This window comes from Drosophila virilis, chromosome 2 (genome assembly GCF_030788295.1).
Source record: "Drosophila virilis strain 15010-1051.87 chromosome 2, Dvir_AGI_RSII-ME, whole genome shotgun sequence".
Lineage (NCBI taxonomy): Eukaryota > Metazoa > Arthropoda > Insecta > Diptera > Drosophilidae > Drosophila > Drosophila virilis.
The window spans coordinates 32,606,074-32,627,644 of NC_091544.1; the positions used below are offsets into that span (position 1 = coordinate 32,606,074).

At 43.6% G+C, this 21,571-nt stretch overlaps 4 protein-coding genes across 4 annotated transcripts; 3 read left to right on the plus strand and 1 right to left on the minus strand.

Moving 5' to 3' along the window:
* Window positions 1-1,699: 1,699 nt before the first annotated feature.
* LOC6632687 (major heat shock 70 kDa protein Ba) lies at window positions 1,700-4,050 on the minus strand. Its single transcript, XM_032433738.1, has one exon. The coding sequence runs from the start codon at window positions 3,811-3,813 to the stop codon at window positions 1,888-1,890; it is 1,926 nt and encodes a 641-aa protein (XP_032289629.1). The 5' UTR covers window positions 3,814-4,050; the 3' UTR covers window positions 1,700-1,887.
* Window positions 4,051-5,224: 1,174 nt separating this feature from the next.
* LOC6637283 (major heat shock 70 kDa protein Ba) lies at window positions 5,225-7,574 on the plus strand. The gene has a single exon (XM_002060512.4). The coding sequence runs from the start codon at window positions 5,461-5,463 to the stop codon at window positions 7,384-7,386; it is 1,926 nt and encodes a 641-aa protein (XP_002060548.2). The 5' UTR covers window positions 5,225-5,460; the 3' UTR covers window positions 7,387-7,574.
* A 4,358-nt stretch (window positions 7,575-11,932) lies between these two features.
* Window positions 11,933-14,284, plus strand: LOC116650285 (major heat shock 70 kDa protein Ba). The gene has a single exon (XM_032433611.2). The coding sequence runs from the start codon at window positions 12,171-12,173 to the stop codon at window positions 14,094-14,096; it is 1,926 nt and encodes a 641-aa protein (XP_032289502.1). The 5' UTR covers window positions 11,933-12,170; the 3' UTR covers window positions 14,097-14,284.
* Window positions 14,285-18,653: 4,369 nt separating this feature from the next.
* On the plus strand, window positions 18,654-21,004 carry LOC6632689 (major heat shock 70 kDa protein Ba). The gene has a single exon (XM_002056624.4). The coding sequence runs from the start codon at window positions 18,891-18,893 to the stop codon at window positions 20,814-20,816; it is 1,926 nt and encodes a 641-aa protein (XP_002056660.1). The 5' UTR covers window positions 18,654-18,890; the 3' UTR covers window positions 20,817-21,004.
* The last annotated feature ends 567 nt before the right edge of the window (window positions 21,005-21,571 follow it).

The window sequence follows — 21,571 nt, forward strand, 5'->3', positions numbered from 1 at the left end:
GGCGATAGGTATAAAATGAAAGATACTTGACATATATATAATATTCTAGAGGCAACATATCATGTTTGGTGACTCTAGCTCTTATTATTTACCCAATTTGCTTAAAAAACAGCATGTCGATATATATTTTTATCGGATGGTTGGTAAGCGGAGTAAGTTATCGATTATCGGAAACAAACTCGATCTGCGCAGGCACTAGGAGGCCCTACATCTAATATTTCTCTAGCTCTTATAGGTTCTGAGATCCTTGGAGATGCTTCCTTCTGCCTGTTCCATACATTTGCATATTGCACAAATACAATATACCCATTTACCCATTTTCAATGGGTTCAGGGTATAAAACTCTGGCCTAGTAACTTCCCTGGGCTCGTGTGTCATACATAAAGAATCTTTTTCACATCGGACCACTATAGCTATCAGACCATAACTTGCCATCCCCATCTCTAGATCCTGTCAACTTAACACCCTATATATCTATTAATAACTTCTTTCTATCCTTTTTTCCATTTATTGTATTTTCTCAAACAATATAGTAAATTAAGATTATTTTTAATGTTTACTTAAGAACCCTTTTTTCTCTACTAACATCCTTCTTCATAGATGTAGGTTCTAATAGAGACACTGACAAAATAACTGTCAAGAGGGTCATAGAAAATTGCGTATTTTCATTAGGATTTAACCTTTATTTTTCATAATTGGATTAATTGAATAATTATCTTTTTTGTCGACCATTAACAAATAAATATTATACAGCTCCCATAGGAACGATTCATCGAAAAGAAGCTTTTTGTGAGTACAACTTTTTGGTTTATCATGATATTTTGACGATCCGCGACATTTACTTTTCAAGTATGCTGCTTATATATACGCTTAAATCTTATCAAGATCGCAGCAATTATATAATGTAGCTGCATAGGAAGAATCGGTCAAATTTCGGCAAGGCAAATGTCCAAAAGGGTATTAAATCTTCAGCGTGACGAAGATATCCGTTCCTTTTTGATTTCTCTACCCATGCTATCCATGTATGTAAGCCTCACGTTTCAAATTATAATTTGCATGTAAATCAAAATAATATAAATATTTAAAATTTTTAATCAGTCTTTCGTTCAATTAATTACCCAAGTGTGAACTTCCATTATAGTTTAAAATCTTTTTTATTGTATTTTTATTGTATGTAAGGAAGAGTCTAAAAATTTGAATTGAATCCGATAAACTGGCTTAGGCACGAATAATCTTTGACCCCCGTGAATTTTTGGAAAAGTATTTGACAATGATCTTGAAGCGGAATTTTCACAAAGATCTTTGAAAATCAATTTAAGGTTGACAAATGGTATACAAAACTTATTATACACAACATTTTACGGAAATGTTTCATAGTTTTGAGTCAAGTCATTGAAACTTTCGTTCTCCCAACACGATTTTCTGCAGAAAATTTATGATTTGCGAAAATAAATAAACCTGAATACGTCCAGTAATACCTAAGATCGTTAGTAAGTAGTTCTTTTTCCGAATGTTATTAAATCAGTTAGAAAAGGTAAATCCTCGCAAAATGACAGGGTATGCAAAGGTAGTTAGGGGCTGAATATAGAGTATCTCCTAGTCGGGGATTTTCATGCGGATTTGCCCGTCGATTCGTTTTACCTCCCCAAATATTATACAGCGAGTCCTTTTCAGCAAGGACAAGTCAAAGACAATTGAGTTTCTTTTTTTGAAAATAATAAATTAATGTTTTATTCTATAATTTGTTGCTAACTTAGGAATAGTTTAACAATTAATTCTCTTAACTAGTGAGTGTTTGGCATAAAATGAGATATCTCAACCAAAAACCTTGATCAGTCGGAGGAACATAAAGCTTCAACTAAATACTAGAATGCTGGGGAATGCAATTTAATCGACTTCCTCCACGGTGGGTCCTTGGTAGCCACCGGCACCACCAAAGCCGCCCGCCTGCTGACCACAGTTGGCGTTTCCTTGAGGCTGTCCCTGCTGGTGGAGCTTGGTCATGATGGGAGAGCAGTGCTGGGTGAGCTCTTTTAGTTTGTACTCGAACTCCTCCTTGTCGGCTGTGGTGTTGGCGTCGAGCCACTTGACGGTCTCGCTGCACTTGTCCAGCACGGAGGACTTATCGCTGTCACTCAGCTTGTCAGGACTGGCCTGCTCCACGGCCTGCTTGACGCCGAAGACGTAGCTCTCGAGGCTGTTGCGAGCCGTGATGCGCTCTCGGTGCTTCTCATCCTCGTCCGCGTAGCGCTCGGCCTCGTTCACCATGCGGTCGATCTCTGCCTGCGAGAGGCGGCCCTTGTCGTTCTTGATGGTAATGTTCTTGGCCTTGCCGGTGCTCATCTCCTTGGCCGTCACGTTCAGGATACCATTGGCGTCCATGTCGAAGGTGACCTCGATTTGGGGCACGCCGCGCGGTGCCGGCGGTATGCCAGACAAATCGAACGTGCCCAGCGAATTGTTGTGCTGCGTGAGGGCGCGCTCGCCCTCGTACACCTGAATGGAGACGCCCGGCTGGTTGTCAGAGTACGTTGAGAAGGTCTTCGTCTGCTTGCACGGGATCCGGGAGTTGCGTTCAATCAGCTTGGTCATGACGCCGCCGGCAGTCTCGATGCCCAACGAAAGGGGCGCAACGTCCACCAGGAGCACGTCCTGGATCTTGCCGCTCTGGTCGCCGCTAAGTATGGCTGCTTGGACTGCGGCGCCATAGGCCACCGCCTCGTCGGGATTGATGGAAAGGTTGAGGCTCTTGCCGCCGAAGAACTGCTGAAGCAGGCTCTGCACCTTGGGAATGCGTGTCGAGCCACCGACGAGCACAATATCGTGGATCTGCTGCTTGTCCATCTTGGCATCGTTGAGCGCCTTCTCCACTGGCGCCAGTGTGTTGCGGAACAGATCGGCGCACAGCTCCTCGAACCGGGCACGGCTCACCTTCGTGTAGAAGTCGTGGCCCTCGAACAGCGCGTCCACCTCAATGGTAGCTTCTGTGCTCGACGAGAGCGTGCGCTTGGCTCGCTCCGCCGCAGTGCGCAGGCGGCGCAGGGCGCGAGGATTGGAGCGCAGATCCTTCTTGTACTTGCGCTTAAACTCCTCCGCCAGATGGGTTACCAGTCTGTTGTCAAAGTCCTCGCCGCCCAAATGTGTGTCTCCAGCCGTTGACCGCACCTCGAACAGTGAGCCCTCGTCGATGGTTAGAATGGAGACATCAAAGGTGCCGCCGCCCAGATCGAAGATCAAAACATTGCGTTCGCCCTTCAGATTCTTGTCCAGGCCATAGGCCAGTGCCGCCGCCGTCGGCTCGTTGATGATCCTCAGCACGTTCAGTCCGGCTATGTGGCCGGCATCTTTGGTAGCCTGGCGCTGCGAGTCGTTGAAATAGGCGGGCACTGTGATGACCGCGTCTGTGATGCTTTGGCCCAGGTACGCCTCCGCCGTTTCCTTCATCTTCACCAGCACCATCGAGCTAATCTCCTCGGGCGCAAAACGCTTCTGCTCCCCCTTAAACTCGACGCCAATCTTGGGCTTGCCTCCGTCGCTGACCACCTTGAAGGGCCAGTGCTTGATGTCCTCCGCTATCTTCGGATCATCGTACCTGCGACCAATCAGACGCTTCGCATCGAATACTGTGTTCTTGGGGTTCATCGCCACCTGGTTCTTGGCCGCGTCGCCAATGAGACGCTCCGAATCTGTGAAAGCCACATAGCTGGGTGTCGTCCTATTGCCCTGGTCATTGGCAATTATCTCCACCTTGCCATGCTGATAGACACCCACGCACGAGTACGTGGTGCCCAAATCAATACCAATGGCTGGCATTCTCTGTTCTGTGTGTTCTCCTTGATTCTTCGCTCGATATAAATTGCGTTTACTTGTTTTTCTTGTGCAAATCTCTTCCTTCTTGTTGTTCAAACGGTTATTTTCACTTGAATTTTACTTATTCTTCAGTTAAAATTATTTTAAATCGTTTAGTTTGTGTTTTTAGCTTGTTCAGCTAGTCGCTTGTTTTGGTTTGTGATGTTATCACGTCGCTTGCTTGAATTCAATTGTGGCGAAGAGAAAATTTCAGCCGTATTTATACCCCGGCGCTCTCTTTTCGAATTTTCTCGACGCTCTCTTCTCGAAACGCGTCGAACGACGCGTACATTCGATGTATTTGCTTATGTGTTAGAGGGAGAGGGAACAGCTCGAATATGTTTCGATTTTTCTAGAAGGTTGGGTTTGTTATTGTTTAGAAGAGTGAGAGAGAGTTTTACTTGACCTGCGGCAACAATTGGTATTTACCTTTTATCCATTCTAGAAAATTCACACGAACTTAAAGATTGTTGGCAAAAATATATAATTTTGTTATATTTAACTATTTTCAATTAATAAATGTACAATCTGGAAAATATGAATTTTTCGCTTTGTCAAAACAATTTCTTGACATTTTATTTGCCAGTATATAAATGTGCTAACGCTTAATAGTAAATACGCTCCTAGAGTATAGGCATGAAAGTTGTCACTGTATTCCCAACTACATGTACATATGTATATGCATACATATAATTACATACATACATATGTATCTGACCATTTAGTTTTTACTCGATTTATTTTTATGCATGATTGCAAAGTAGAATATGCTTGCTGTGCCAACACTTTTGTGTGTGTCTGTATGTATATGTACATATGCACACATAAACATACAAATACAAATGTATGTAAGTGGTCAATGAACTTAATAAAATGATTAGCAAAAAAAAAAACTTTAATTGGCGCTTAGATTAGTATTCACGTGCATACAACTAGTTTTTGAGTACATTATGACTTACAAACGTGAAATCCAAATATAACCAACAAGGTCAGCAATCGCAAATAATTCATACATGTACAAACATACATACATACATATTAAGAGCAATGTGTTAAATATAAAAAGCAATTCGCTTTTGCCAACAATCTCTAGGTTCGTGTGAATTTTCTAGAATGGATAATAGGTAAACACCAATTGTTGCTGTAGGTCAAAACGCACAACCGTTACTCTCTTTCCCTCTCGCTCTATCAACAAAACACTAACAAAAGAAGGTTGGCTCTAGAAAAATCGAAGCATATTCGAGCTGTTCCCTCTCCCTCTAACACATAAGCAAACGCATCGAATGTACGCGTCGTTCGACGCGTTTCGAGAAGAGAGCGTCGAGAAATTTCGAAAAGAGAGCGCCGGGGTATAAATACGGCTGAAATTTTCTCTTCGCCACAATTGAATTCAAGCAAGCGACGTGATAACATCACAAACCAAAACAAGCGACTAGCTGAACAAGCTAAAAACACAAACTAAACGATTTAAAATAATTTTAACTGAAGAATAAGTAAAATTCAAGTGAAAATAACCGTTTGAACAACAAGAAGGAAGAGATTTGCACAAGAAAAACAAGTAAACGCAATTTATATCGAGCGAAGAATCAAGGAGAACACACAGAACAGAGAATGCCAGCCATTGGTATTGATTTGGGCACCACGTACTCGTGCGTGGGTGTCTATCAGCATGGCAAGGTGGAGATAATTGCCAATGACCAGGGCAATAGGACGACACCCAGCTATGTGGCTTTCACAGATTCGGAGCGTCTCATTGGCGACGCGGCCAAGAACCAGGTGGCGATGAACCCCAAGAACACAGTATTCGATGCGAAGCGTCTGATTGGTCGCAGGTACGATGATCCGAAGATAGCGGAGGACATCAAGCACTGGCCCTTCAAGGTTGTCAGCGACGGAGGCAAGCCCAAGATTGGCGTCGAGTTTAAGGGGGAGCAGAAGCGTTTTGCGCCCGAGGAGATTAGCTCGATGGTGCTGGTGAAGATGAAGGAAACGGCGGAGGCGTACCTGGGCCAAAGCATCACAGACGCGGTCATCACAGTGCCCGCCTATTTCAACGACTCGCAGCGCCAGGCTACCAAAGATGCCGGCCACATAGCCGGACTGAACGTGCTGAGGATCATCAACGAGCCGACGGCGGCGGCACTGGCCTATGGCCTGGACAAGAATCTGAAGGGCGAACGCAATGTTTTGATCTTCGATCTGGGCGGCGGCACCTTTGATGTCTCCATTCTAACCATCGACGAGGGCTCACTGTTCGAGGTGCGGTCAACGGCTGGAGACACACATTTGGGCGGCGAGGACTTTGACAACAGACTGGTAACCCATCTGGCGGAGGAGTTTAAGCGCAAGTACAAGAAGGATCTGCGCTCCAATCCTCGCGCCCTGCGCCGCCTGCGCACTGCGGCGGAGCGAGCCAAGCGCACGCTCTCGTCGAGCACAGAAGCTACCATTGAGGTGGACGCGCTGTTCGAGGGCCACGACTTCTACACGAAGGTGAGCCGTGCCCGGTTCGAGGAGCTGTGCGCCGATCTGTTCCGCAACACACTGGCGCCAGTGGAGAAGGCGCTCAACGATGCCAAGATGGACAAGCAGCAGATCCACGATATTGTGCTCGTCGGTGGCTCGACACGCATTCCCAAGGTGCAGAGCCTGCTTCAGCAGTTCTTCGGCGGCAAGAGCCTCAACCTTTCCATCAATCCCGACGAGGCGGTGGCCTATGGCGCCGCAGTCCAAGCAGCCATACTTAGCGGCGACCAGAGCGGCAAGATCCAGGACGTGCTCCTGGTGGACGTTGCGCCCCTTTCGTTGGGCATCGAGACTGCCGGCGGCGTCATGACCAAGCTGATTGAACGCAACTCCCGGATCCCGTGCAAGCAGACGAAGACCTTCTCAACGTACTCTGACAACCAGCCGGGCGTCTCCATTCAGGTGTACGAGGGCGAGCGCGCCCTCACGCAGCACAACAATTCGCTGGGCACGTTCGATTTGTCTGGCATACCGCCGGCACCGCGCGGCGTGCCCCAAATCGAGGTCACCTTCGACATGGACGCCAATGGTATCCTGAACGTGACGGCCAAGGAGATGAGCACCGGCAAGGCCAAGAACATTACCATCAAGAACGACAAGGGCCGCCTCTCGCAGGCAGAGATCGACCGCATGGTGAACGAGGCCGAGCGCTACGCGGACGAGGATGAGAAGCACCGAGAGCGCATCACGGCTCGCAACAGCCTCGAGAGCTACGTCTTCGGCGTCAAGCAGGCCGTGGAGCAGGCCAGTCCTGACAAGCTGAGTGACAGCGATAAGTCCTCCGTGCTGGACAAGTGCAGCGAGACCGTCAAGTGGCTCGACGCCAACACCACAGCCGACAAGGAGGAGTTCGAGTACAAACTAAAAGAGCTCACCCAGCACTGCTCTCCCATCATGACCAAGCTCCACCAGCAGGGACAGCCTCAAGGAAACGCCAACTGTGGTCAGCAGGCGGGCGGCTTTGGTGGTGCCGGTGGCTACCAAGGACCCACCGTGGAGGAAGTCGATTAAATTGCATTCCCCAGCATTCTAGTATTTAGTTGAAGCTTTATGTTCCTCCGACTGATCAAGGTTTTTGGTTGAGATATCTCATTTTATGCCAAACACTCACTAGTTAAGAGAATTAATTGTTAAACTATTCCTAAGTTAGCAACAAATTATAGAATAAAACATTAATTTATTATTTTCAAAAAAAGAAACTCAATTGTCTTTGATTTGTCCTTGCTGAAAACGACTCGCTGTATAATATTTGGGGAGGTAAAACGAATCGACGGGCAAATCCGCATGAAAATCCCCGACTAGGAGATACTCTATATTCAGCCCCTAACTACCTTTGCATACCCTGTCATTTTGCGAGGATTTACCTTTTCTAACTGATTTAATAACATTCGGAAAAAGAACTACTTACTAACGATCTTAGGTATTACTGGACGTATTCAGGTTTATCCCTTCTTCTCATGAGTGTTTCCTGAATTTGGGGTATGATGGTATGATGTGTTTAGGCCTTTTAACAATAAGCCAAGAATCTAAATCGATTCTTATCGATGCTATGAGATTGGGAGGAAATACTGAACAAAAATGAACTCTCGGTCTGCGTACAGTCGAGTCAAGTTGATTTTATATTGTCCAATATCGACGCTCTTATTCAGCCAGACAAACAGGCGGACATGGATATATCGGCTCTGCGTGTCGTCCTGATAAAGCATACTTTGTGGGCCCAGAGATGCTTCCATGTCCCTATTAAAAGAATATCCCAATAAGGATTGTATCCATTTACAAGTTGTTTAAGGTATAGAAACGACATATCTGTCTTGAATAGGTCTAAATCACCAAATAATATATACATATACCATATATCATATACACATGAAATGTGTAACGCATAGAAAGAGACATCTCCGACCCCATGACCGAGTTGATATGCCCATGTCCGTCTGTCCATCTGTCCGTCTGTGTGTTTCTATGCGAACTAGTCATTTCAGGTTAAACAAGTAAGAGGTTCTAGTCGGGAGTTCCTCACTAAGGAATACCCTGAACCCTCTTATTCCAACACCAAATTAAATAAAATAAAAAAAAGTTCCCTTGGCAGGGTTCGAACTCGCAACTGACCGCATTACTTGCTGTAGACTCCACTCAACAGCCACACAACTAATTAAAAACTATCGAGAAAAAGAAAAAAAAACCAACGAAAATGCTGTTAGAATGCGATAGAATGCGATAGAATGCGAAGCAGACGCGCCTAAATGTGTATATACAGAAGTTATTGAAGTATTCGCTAGCTGTGCCATCCAATTGCGCAGATACATATAACTTTGGGTTTTTCTTAACCGACCTTTATGAAATTTTCTACAGTATATCTTATTGTACGATAGAGTATTTGTGGTTTCTGAAAAATTCAATTGCATTTAAATTGTGGCATAAATTGGTTGGCAATAAAAGTTGGGTTATTAACTTGATTTATAGCTATAGATCTGGGGTGGTAACGGGGAGGTGGCGATAGGTATAAAATGAAAGATACTTGACATATATATAATATTCTAGAGGCAACATATCATGTTTGGTGACTCTAGCTCTTATTATTTACCCAATTTGCTTAAAAAACAGCATGTCGATATATATTTTTATCGGATGGTTGGTAAGCGGAGTAAGTTATCGATTATCGGAAACAAACTCGATCTGCGCAGGCACTAGGAGGCCCTACATCTAATATTTCTCTAGCTCTTATAGGTTCTGAGATCCTTGGAGATGCTTCCTTCTGCCTGTTCCATACATTTGCATATTGCACAAATACAATATACCCATTTACCCATTTTCAATGGGTTCAGGGTATAAAACTCTGGCCTAGTAACTTCCCTGGGCTCGTGTGTCATACATAAAGAATCTTTTTCACATCGGACCACTATAGCTATCAGACCATAACTTGCCATCCCCATCTCTAGATCCTGTCAACTTAACACCCTATATATCTATTAATAACTTCTTTCTATCCTTTTTTCCATTTATTGTATTTTCTCAAACAATATAGTAAATTAAGATTATTTTTAATGTTTACTTAAGAACCCTTTTTTCTCTACTAACATCCTTCTTCATAGATGTAGGTTCTAATAGAGACACTGACAAAATAACTGTCAAGAGGGTCATAGAAAATTGCGTATTTTCATTAGGATTTAACCTTTATTTTTCATAATTGGATTAATTGAATAATTATCTTTTTTGTCGACCATTAACAAATAAATATTATACAGCTCCCATAGGAACGATTCATCGAAAAGAAGCTTTTTGTGAGTACAACTTTTTGGTTTATCATGATATTTTGACGATCCGCGACATTTACTTTTCAAGTATGCTGCTTATATATACGCTTAAATCTTATCAAGATCGCAGCAATTATATAATGTAGCTGCATAGGAAGAATCGGTCAAATTTCGGCAAGGCAAATGTCCAAAAGGGTATTAAATCTTCAGCGTGACGAAGATATCCGTTCCTTTTTGATTTCTCTACCCATGCTATCCATGTATGTAAGCCTCACGTTTCAAATTATAATTTGCATGTAAATCAAAATAATATAAATATTTAAAATTTTTAATCAGTCTTTCGTTCAATTAATTACCCAAGTGTGAACTTCCATTATAGTTTAAAATCTTTTTTATTGTATTTTTATTGTATGTAAGGAAGAGTCTAAAAATTTGAATTGAATCCGATAAACTGGCTTAGGCACGAATAATCTTTGACCCCCGTGAATTTTTGGAAAAGTATTTGACAATGATCTTGAAGCGGAATTTTCACAAAGATCTTTGAAAATCAATTTAAGGTTGACAAATGGTATACAAAACTTATTATACACAACATTTTACGGAAATGTTTCATAGTTTTGAGTCAAGTCATTGAAACTTTCGTTCTCCCAACACGATTTTCTGCAGAAAATTTATGATTTGCGAAAAGTGTAAAACACGTCTTAAATTAATTGTTATACCCTTGCAGAGGATATTATAATTTTGTCGTGAAATGAGTAACGCATAGAAGGAGACATCACCGACCCCATAAAGTATATATATCTTTATCAGCATCAACAGCCGAGTCGATATAGCCAAGTCCGTCTGTTCGTCTGCCCGTCTGTCCGTCTGTCTGTTTCTATGCGAACTAGTCTCTCAGTTTCAAAGCTATCTTTATGAAACTTTGCAGAAGTTCCTCTTTCTGTTGCACGCAGCACATATGTCAAAACCAGCTGGATCGGACCACTATATAATAATATAGCTGCCATAGGAAAAATCGGTCGAAAGTAAAGTTGTTGTATGAAAAAACATTTTGTTTATCAAGATATCTTGACCAAACTCGGCATTTATTAGTGTTACTATACTCCTCATATATAGGAGAAATCCTTTTAAGGTCGAACCATTATATCATATAGCTGCCATATGAACGATTTGTCGAAAATTAAGTTGTTGTATGGAAAACTTTTTTGTCATTCAAGATATTTTGATTAAACACGGCATTTTAAGATTTTCCTAAGCTTCCTTCATTTTTGTAAAATATTATTTATTTCGGACTACTATATTGTATATCAGCCATAGGAACGATCGGTCGAGAACTAGGCTTTTGATTAGAAACCTCTTTTGTTTAACAAGATATTTTGACCAAACTCGGCATTAAATATTTTCCCTGTGCTTCTTAGATACTATAAGCATTATGAAAAGGTTGGGTCTGCAAGGGTATTATATCTTCGGTGTGCCGAAGATAGCATTTCTTTCTCGTTATAATTATCTTTCAAAATAAATTTGAGGTCAATCGGCTGATAAACATTTAGTTTCACACAACCGTTTCCGCTTATTTTCCCCACTTGTGGGTGGAAATTCCGAAAACCCCATCTAGCTATATTGAATATTTAAGGTTCACGGGCCGCATTTTAATCCCCGATCATTCAGTCAGAACACGTTTTCTATATAGAAAACTAAATACACTTATTACCTAGCAAAAACTAGGGAGCCCAGTTCGGTTTATTTGCTATAGTGTATATATTTGTTGATTTACACGTCGTTAAAGCAGCAACAAACTTTAAATGACAACTAGATTAGCATTCACATGCATAGAACGAGTTTTTCGATTCAAACATATTTATGGACATGTATATGTATCTAAATTTGGTTCCAAAAATAGCCAATCAAGTCAGCATTCGCATTCGAATTCGCATTCGCACATAAATAAAATTCATACATCTATCTATTATTAGCATTTTGTTAAATATAACAAAATATAACAAAACAGTTGCCAACAATCTTTAAGTTCGTGTGAATTTTCTATAATGGAAAAGGTAAATACCAATTGTTGCTGTAGGTCAAAACGCACAACCGTTACTCTCTTTCCCTCTCGCTCTATCGACAAAACACTAACAAAAGAAGGTTGGCTCTAGAAAAATCGAAGCATATTCGAGCTGTTCCCTCTCCCTCTAACACATAAGCAAACGCATCGAATGTACGCGTCGTTCGACGCGTTTCGAGAAGAGAGCGTCGAGAAATTTCGAAAAGAGAGCGCCGGGGTATAAATACGGCTGAAATTTTCTCTTCGCCACAATTGAATTCAAGCAAGCGACGTGATAACATCACAAACCAAAACAAGCGACTAGCTGAACAAGCTAAAAACACAAACTAAACGATTTAAAAGAATTTTAACTGAAGAATAAGTAAAATTCAAGTGAAAATAACCGTTTGAACAACAAGAAGGAAGAGATTTGCACAAGAAAAACAAGTAAACGCAATTTATATCGAGCGAAGAATCAAGGAGAACACACAGAACAGAGAATGCCAGCCATTGGTATTGATTTGGGCACCACGTACTCGTGCGTGGGTGTCTATCAGCATGGCAAGGTGGAGATAATTGCCAATGACCAGGGCAATAGGACGACACCCAGCTATGTGGCTTTCACAGATTCGGAGCGTCTCATTGGCGACGCGGCCAAGAACCAGGTGGCGATGAACCCCAAGAACACAGTATTCGATGCGAAGCGTCTGATTGGTCGCAGGTACGATGATCCGAAGATAGCGGAGGACATCAAGCACTGGCCCTTCAAGGTGGTCAGCGACGGAGGCAAGCCCAAGATTGGCGTCGAGTTTAAGGGGGAGCAGAAGCGTTTTGCGCCCGAGGAGATTAGCTCGATGGTGCTGGTGAAGATGAAGGAAACGGCGGAGGCGTACCTGGGCCAAAGCATCACAGACGCGGTCATCACAGTGCCCGCCTATTTCAACGACTCGCAGCGCCAGGCTACCAAAGATGCCGGCCACATAGCCGGACTGAACGTGCTGAGGATCATCAACGAGCCGACGGCGGCGGCACTGGCCTATGGCCTGGACAAGAATCTGAAGGGCGAACGCAATGTTTTGATCTTCGATCTGGGCGGCGGCACCTTTGATGTCTCCATTCTAACCATCGACGAGGGCTCACTGTTCGAGGTGCGGTCAACGGCTGGAGACACACATTTGGGCGGCGAGGACTTTGACAATAGACTGGTAACCCATCTGGCGGAGGAGTTTAAGCGCAAGTACAAGAAGGATCTGCGCTCCAATCCTCGCGCCCTGCGCCGCCTGCGCACTGCGGCGGAGCGAGCCAAGCGCACGCTCTCGTCGAGCACAGAAGCTACCATTGAGGTGGACGCGCTGTTCGAGGGCCACGACTTCTACACGAAGGTGAGCCGTGCCCGGTTCGAGGAGCTGTGCGCCGATCTGTTCCGCAACACACTGGCGCCAGTGGAGAAGGCGCTCAACGATGCCAAGATGGACAAGCAGCAGATCCACGATATTGTGCTCGTCGGTGGCTCGACACGCATTCCCAAGGTGCAGAGCCTGCTTCAGCAGTTCTTCGGCGGCAAGAGCCTCAACCTTTCCATCAATCCCGACGAGGCGGTGGCCTATGGCGCTGCAGTCCAAGCAGCCATACTTAGCGGCGACCAGAGCGGCAAGATCCAGGACGTGCTCCTGGTGGACGTTGCGCCCCTTTCGTTGGGCATCGAGACTGCCGGCGGCGTCATGACCAAGCTGATTGAACGCAACTCCCGGATCCCGTGCAAGCAGACGAAGACCTTCTCAACGTACTCTGACAACCAGCCGGGCGTCTCCATTCAGGTGTACGAGGGCGAGCGCGCCCTCACGCAGCACAACAATTCGCTGGGCACGTTCGATTTGTCTGGCATACCGCCGGCACCGCGCGGCGTGCCCCAAATCGAGGTCACCTTCGACATGGACGCCAATGGTATCCTGAACGTGACGGCCAAGGAGATGAGCACCGGCAAGGCCAAGAACATTACCATCAAGAACGACAAGGGCCGCCTCTCGCAGGCAGAGATCGACCGCATGGTGAACGAGGCCGAGCGCTACGCGGACGAGGATGAGAAGCACCGAGAGCGCATCACGGCTCGCAACAGCCTCGAGAGCTACGTCTTCGGCGTCAAGCAGGCCGTGGAGCAGGCCAGTCCTGACAAGCTGAGTGACAGCGATAAGTCCTCCGTGCTGGACAAGTGCAGCGAGACCGTCAAGTGGCTCGACGCCAACACCACAGCCGACAAGGAGGAGTTCGAGTACAAACTAAAAGAGCTCACCCAGCACTGCTCTCCCATCATGACCAAGCTCCACCAGCAGGGACAGCCTCAAGGAAACGCCAACTGTGGTCAGCAGGCGGGCGGCTTTGGTGGTGCCGGTGGCTACCAAGGACCCACCGTGGAGGAAGTCGATTAAATTGCATTCCCCAGCATTCTAGTATTTAGTTGAAGCTTTATGTTCCTCCGACTGATCAAGGTTTTTGGTTGAGATATCTCATTTTATGCCAAACACTCACTAGTTAAGAGAATTAATTGTTAAACTATTCCTAAGTTAGCAACAAATTATAGAATAAAACATTAATTTATTATTTTCAAAAAAAGAAACTCAATTGTCTTTGATTTGTCCTTGCTGAAAACGACTCGCTGTATAATATTTGGGGAGGTAAAACGAATCGACGGGCAAATCCGCATGAAAATCCCCGACTAGGAGATACTCTATATTCAGCCCCTAACTACCTTTGCATACCCTGTCATTTTGCGAGGATTTACCTTTTCTAACTGATTTAATAACATTCGGAAAAAGAACTACTTACTAACGATCTTAGGTATTACTGGACGTATTCAGGTTTATCCCTTCTTCTCATGAGTGTTTCCTGAATTTGGGGTATGATGGTATGATGTGTTTAGGCCTTTTAACAATAAGCCAAGAATCTAAATCGATTCTTATCGATGCTATGAGATTGGGAGGAAATACTGAACAAAAATGAACTCTCGGTCTGCGTACAGTCGAGTCAAGTTGATTTTATATTGTCCAATATCGACGCTCTTATTCAGCCAGACAAACAGGCGGACATGGATATATCGGCTCTGCGTGTCGTCCTGATAAAGCATACTTTGTGGGCCCAGAGATGCTTCCATGTCCCTATTAAAAGAATATCCCAATAAGGATTGTATCCATTTACAAGTTGTTTAAGGTATAGAAACGACATATCTGTCTTGAATAGGTCTAAATCACCAAATAATATATACATATACCATATATCATATACACATGAAATGTGTAACGCATAGAAAGAGACATCTCCGACCCCATGACCGAGTTGATATGCCCATGTCCGTCTGTCCATCTGTCCGTCTGTGTGTTTCTATGCGAACTAGTCATTTCAGGTTAAACAAGTAAGAGGTTCTAGTCGGGAGTTCCTCACTAAGGAATACCCTGAACCCTCTTATTCCAACACCAAATTAAATAAAATAAAAAAAAGTTCCCTTGGCAGGGTTCGAACTCGCAACTGACCGCATTACTTGCTGTGGACTCCACTCAACAGCCACACCAATAATTAAAAACTATCGAGAAAAAGAAAAAAAACCAACGAAAATGCTGTTAGAATGCGATAGAATGCGAAGCAGACGCGCCTGGATGTGTATATACAGAAATTATTGAAGTATTCGCTAGCTGTGCCATCCAATTGCGCATATACATATAACTTTGGGTTTTTCTTAACCTACCTTTATGAAATTTTCTACAGTATATCTTATTGTACGATAGAGTATTTGTGGTTTCTGAAAAATTCAATTGCATTTAAATTGTGGCACAAATTGGTTGGCAATAAAAGTTGGGTTATTAACTTGATTTATAGCTATAGATCTGGGGTGGTAACGGGGAGGTGGCGATAGGTATAAAATGAAAGATACTTGACATATATATAATATTCTAGAGGCAACATATCATGTTTGGTGACTCTAGCTCTTATTATTTACCCAATTTGCTTAAAAAACAGCATGTCGATATATATTTTTATCGGATGGTTGGTAAGCGGAGTAAGTTATCGATTATCGGAAACAAACTCGATCTGCGCAGGCACTAGGAGGCCCTACATCTAATATTTCTCTAGCTCTTATAGGTTCTGAGATCCTTGGAGATGCTTCCTTCTGCCTGTTCCATACATTTGCATATTGCACAAATACAATATACCCATTTACCCATTTTCAATGGGTTCAGGGTATAAAACTCTGGCCTAGTAACTTCCCTGGGCTCGTGTGTCATACATAAAGAATCTTTTTCACATCGGACCACTATAGCTATCAGACCATAACTTGCCATCCCCATCTCTAGATCCTGTCAACTTAACACCCTATATATCTATTAATAACTTCTTTCTATCCTTTTTTCCATTTATTGTATTTTCTCAAACAATATAGTAAATTAAGATTATTTTTAATGTTTACTTAAGAACCCTTTTTTCTCTACTAACATCCTTCTTCATAGATGTAGGTTCTAATAGAGACACTGACAAAATAACTGTCAAGAGGGTCATAGAAAATTGCGTATTTTCATTAGGATTTAACCTTTATTTTTCATAATTGGATTAATTGAATAATTATCTTTTTTGTCGACCATTAACAAATAAATATTATACAGCTCCCATAGGAACGATTCATCGAAAAGAAGCTTTTTGTGAGTACAACTTTTTGGTTTATCATGATATTTTGACGATCCGCGACATTTACTTTTCAAGTATGCTGCTTATATATACGCTTAAATCTTATCAAGATCGCAGCAATTATATAATGTAGCTGCATAGGAAGAATCGGTCAAATTTCGGCAAGGCAAATGTCCAAAAGGGTATTAAATCTTCAGCGTGACGAAGATATCCGTTCCTTTTTGATTTCTCTACCCATGCTATCCATGTATGTAAGCCTCACGTTTCAAATTATAATTTGCATGTAAATCAAAATAATATAAATATTTAAAATTTTTAATCAGTCTTTCGTTCAATTAATTACCCAAGTGTGAACTTCCATTATAGTTTAAAATCTTTTTTATTGTATTTTTATTGTATGTAAGGAAGAGTCTAAAAATTTGAATTGAATCCGATAAACTGGCTTAGGCACGAATAATCTTTGACCCCCGTGAATTTTTGGAAAAGTATTTGACAATGATCTTGAAGCGGAATTTTCACAAAGATCTTTGAAAATCAATTTAAGGTTGACAAATGGTATACAAAACTTATTATACACAACATTTTACGGAAATGTTTCATAGTTTTGAGTCAAGTCATTGAAACTTTCGTTCTCCCAACACGATTTTCTGCAGAAAATTTATGATTTGGGAAAAGTGTAAAACACGTCTTAAATTAATTGTTATACCCTTGCAGAGGATATTATAATTTTGTCGTGAAATGAGTAACGCATAGAAGGAGACATCACCGACCCCATAAAGTATATATATCTTTATCAGCATCAACAGCCGAGTCGATATAGCCAAGTCCGTCTGTTCGTCTGCCCGTCTGTCCGTCTGTCTGTTTCTATGCGAACTAGTCTCTCAGTTTCAAAGCTATCTTTATGAAACTTTGCAGAAGTTCCTCTTTCTGTTGCACGCAGCACATATGTCAAAACCAGCTGGATCGGACCACTATATAATAATATAGCTGCCATAGGAAAAATCGGTCGAAAGTAAAGTTGTTGTATGAAAAAACATTTTGTTTATCAAGATATCTTGACCAAACTCGGCATTTATTAGTGTTACTATACTCCTCATATATAGGAGAAATCCTTTTAAGGTCGAACCATTATATCATATAGCTGCCATATGAACGATTTGTCGAAAATTAAGTTGTTGTATGGAAAACTTTTTTGTCATTCAAGATATTTTGATTAAACACGGCATTTTAAGATTTTCCTAAGCTTCCTTCATTTTTGTTAAATATTATTTATTTCGGACTACTATATTGTATATCAGCCATAGGAACGATCGGTCGAGAACTAGGCTTTTGATTAGAAACCTTTTTTGTTTAACAAGATATTTTGACCAAACTCGGCATTAAATATTTTCCCTGTGCTTCTTAGATACGGGCAAAGCACTATGAGCATTATGAAAAGGTTGGGTCTGCAAGGGTATTATATCTTCGGTGTGCCGAAGATAGCATTTCTTTCTCGTTATAATTATCTTTCAAAATAAATTTGAGGTCAATCGGCTGATAAACATTTAGTTTCACACAACCGTTTCCGCTTATTATCCCCACTTGTGGGTGGAAATTCCGAAAACCCCATCTAGCTATATTGAATATTTAAGGTTCACGGGCCGCATTTTAATCCCCGATCATTCAGTCAGAACACGTTTTCTATATAGAAAACTAAATACACATATTACCTAGCAAAAACTAGGGAGCCCAGTTCGGTTTATTTGCTATAGTGTATATATTTGTTGATTTACACGTCGTTAAAGCAGCAACAAACTTTAAATGACAACTAGATTAGCATTCACGTGCATAGAACGAGTTTTTCGATTCAAACATATTTATGGACATATGTACATATATGTATGTATCTAAATTTGGTTCCAAAAATAGCCAATCAAGTCTGCATTCGCATTCGAATTCGCATTCGCACATAAATAAAATTCATACATCTATCTATTATTAGCATTTTGTTAAATATAACAAAATATAACAAAACAGTTGCCAACAATCTTTAAGTTCGTGTGAATTTTCTATAATGGAAAAGGTAAATACCAATTGTTGCTGTAGGTCAAAACGCACAACCGTTACTCTCTTTCCCTCTCGCTCTATCGGCAACACAGTAACAAAAGAAGGTTGGCTCTAGAAAAATCGAAGCATATTCGAGCTGTTCCCTCTCCCTCTAACACATAAGCAAACGCATCGAATGTACGCGTCGTTCGACGCGTTTCGAGAAGAGAGCGTCGAGAAATTTCGAAAAGAGAGCGCCGGGGTATAAATACGGCTGAAATTTTCTCTTCGCCACAATTGAATTCAAGCAAGCGACGTGATAACATCACAAACCAAAACAAGCGACTAGCTGAACAAGCTAAAAACACAAACTAAACGATTTAAAAGAATTTTAACTGAAGAATAAGTAAAATTCAAGTGAAAATAACCGTTTGAACAACAAGAAGGAAGAGATTTGCACAAGAAAAACAAGTAAACGCAATTTATATCGAGCGAAGAATCAAGGAGAACACACAGAACAGAGAATGCCAGCCATTGGTATTGATTTGGGCACCACGTACTCGTGCGTGGGTGTCTATCAGCATGGCAAGGTGGAGATAATTGCCAATGACCAGGGCAATAGGACGACACCCAGCTATGTGGCTTTCACAGATTCGGAGCGTCTCATTGGCGACGCGGCCAAGAACCAGGTGGCGATGAACCCCAAGAACACAGTATTCGATGCGAAGCGTCTGATTGGTCGCAGGTACGATGATCCGAAGATAGCGGAGGACATCAAGCACTGGCCCTTCAAGGTGGTCAGCGACGGAGGCAAGCCCAAGATTGGCGTCGAGTTTAAGGGGGAGCAGAAGCGTTTTGCGCCCGAGGAGATTAGCTCGATGGTGCTGGTGAAGATGAAGGAAACGGCGGAGGCGTACCTGGGCCAGAGCATCACAGACGCGGTCATCACAGTGCCCGCCTATTTCAACGACTCGCAGCGCCAGGCTACCAAAGATGCCGGCCACATAGCCGGACTGAACGTGCTGAGGATCATCAACGAGCCGACGGCGGCGGCACTGGCCTATGGCCTGGACAAGAATCTGAAGGGCGAACGCAATGTTTTGATCTTCGATCTGGGCGGCGGCACCTTTGATGTCTCCATTCTAACCATCGACGAGGGCTCACTGTTCGAGGTGCGGTCAACGGCTGGAGACACACATTTGGGCGGCGAGGACTTTGACAACAGACTGGTAACCCATCTGGCGGAGGAGTTTAAGCGCAAGTACAAGAAGGATCTGCGCTCCAATCCTCGCGCCCTGCGCCGCCTGCGCACTGCGGCGGAGCGAGCCAAGCGCACGCTCTCGTCGAGCACAGAAGCTACCATTGAGGTGGACGCGCTGTTCGAGGGCCACGACTTCTACACGAAGGTGAGCCGTGCCCGGTTCGAGGAGCTGTGCGCCGATCTGTTCCGCAACACACTGGCGCCAGTGGAGAAGGCGCTCAACGATGCCAAGATGGACAAGCAGCAGATCCACGATATTGTGCTCGTCGGTGGCTCGACACGCATTCCCAAGGTGCAGAGCCTGCTTCAGCAGTTCTTCGGCGGCAAGAGCCTCAACCTTTCCATCAATCCCGACGAGGCGGTGGCCTATGGCGCCGCAGTCCAAGCAGCCATACTTAGCGGCGACCAGAGCGGCAAGATCCAGGACGTGCTCCTGGTGGACGTTGCGCCCCTTTCGTTGGGCATCGAGACTGCCGGCGGCGTCATGACCAAGCTGATTGAACGCAACTCCCGGATCCCGTGCAAGCAGACGAAGACCTTCTCAACGTACTCTGACAACCAGCCGGGCGTCTCCATTCAGGTGTACGAGGGCGAGCGCGCCCTCACGCAGCACAACAATTCGCTGGGCACGTTCGATTTGTCTGGCATACCGCCGGCACCGCGCGGCGTGCCCCAAATCGAGGTCACCTTCGACATGGACGCCAATGGTATCCTGAACGTGACGGCCAAGGAGATGAGCACCGGCAAGGCCAAGAACATTACCATCAAGAACGACAAGGGCCGCCTCTCGCAGGCAGAGATCGACCGCATGGTGAACGAGGCCGAGCGCTACGCGGACGAGGATGAGAAGCACCGAGAGCGCATCACGGCTCGCAACAGCCTCGAGAGCTACGTCTTCGGCGTCAAGCAGGCCGTGGAGCAGGCCAGTCCTGACAAGCTGAGTGACAGCGATAAGTCCTCCGTGCTGGACAAGTGCAGCGAGACCGTCAAGTGGCTCGACGCCAACACCACAGCCGACAAGGAGGAGTTCGAGTACAAACTAAAAGAGCTCACCCAGCACTGCTCTCCCATCATGACCAAGCTCCACCAGCAGGGACAGCCTCAAGGAAACGCCAACTGTGGTCAGCAGGCGGGCGGCTTTGGTGGTGCCGGTGGCTACCAAGGACCCACCGTGGAGGAAGTCGATTAAATTGCATTCCCCAGCATTCTAGTATTTAGTTTTAGCTTTATGTTCCTCCGACTGATCAAGGTTTTTGGTTGAGATATCTCATTTTATGCCAAACACTCACTAGTTAAGAGAATTAATTGTTAAACTATTCCTAAGTTAGCAACAAATTATAGAATAAAACATTAATTTATTATTTTCAAAAGAAGAAACTCAATTGTCTTTGATTTGTCCTTGCTGAAAAGGACTCGCTGTATAATATTTGGGGAGGTTAAAGGAATCGACGGGCAAGTCCTTCCATGCGGACCCCGAAATGTTATTGATATAAGTGGAAGAATCCGACTAGGAGATACTCTATATTCAGCCCCTAACTACCTTTGCATACCCTGTCATTTTGCGAGGATTTATTTTTTCTAACTGATTTAATAACATTCGGAAAAAGAACTACTTACTAACGATCTTAGTTATTACTGGACGTATTTAGGTTTATCCCTTCTTCTCATGAGTGTTTCCTGAATTTGGGGTATGATGGTATGATGTGTTTAGGCCTTTTAACAATAAGCCAAGAATCTAAATCGATTCTTATCAATGCTATGAGATTGGGAGGAAATACTGAACAAAAATGAACTCTCGGTCTGCGTACAGTCGAGTCAAGTTAATTTTATATTGTCCAATATCGACGCTCTTATTCAGCCAGACAAACAGACGGACATGGATATATCGGCTCTGCGTGTCGTCCTGATAAAGCATACTTTGTGGGCCCAGAGATGCTTCCATGT

Bases quoted from the DNA above. Each gene is read 5' to 3' on its own strand.
- LOC6632687 (XM_032433738.1), bottom strand. From the start codon at position 3,813: ATGCCAGCCATTGGTATTGATTTGGGCACCACGTACTCGTGCGTGGGT.
- LOC6637283 (XM_002060512.4), top strand. From the start codon at position 5,461: ATGCCAGCCATTGGTATTGATTTGGGCACCACGTACTCGTGCGTGGGT.
- LOC116650285 (XM_032433611.2), top strand. From the start codon at position 12,171: ATGCCAGCCATTGGTATTGATTTGGGCACCACGTACTCGTGCGTGGGT.
- LOC6632689 (XM_002056624.4), top strand. From the start codon at position 18,891: ATGCCAGCCATTGGTATTGATTTGGGCACCACGTACTCGTGCGTGGGT.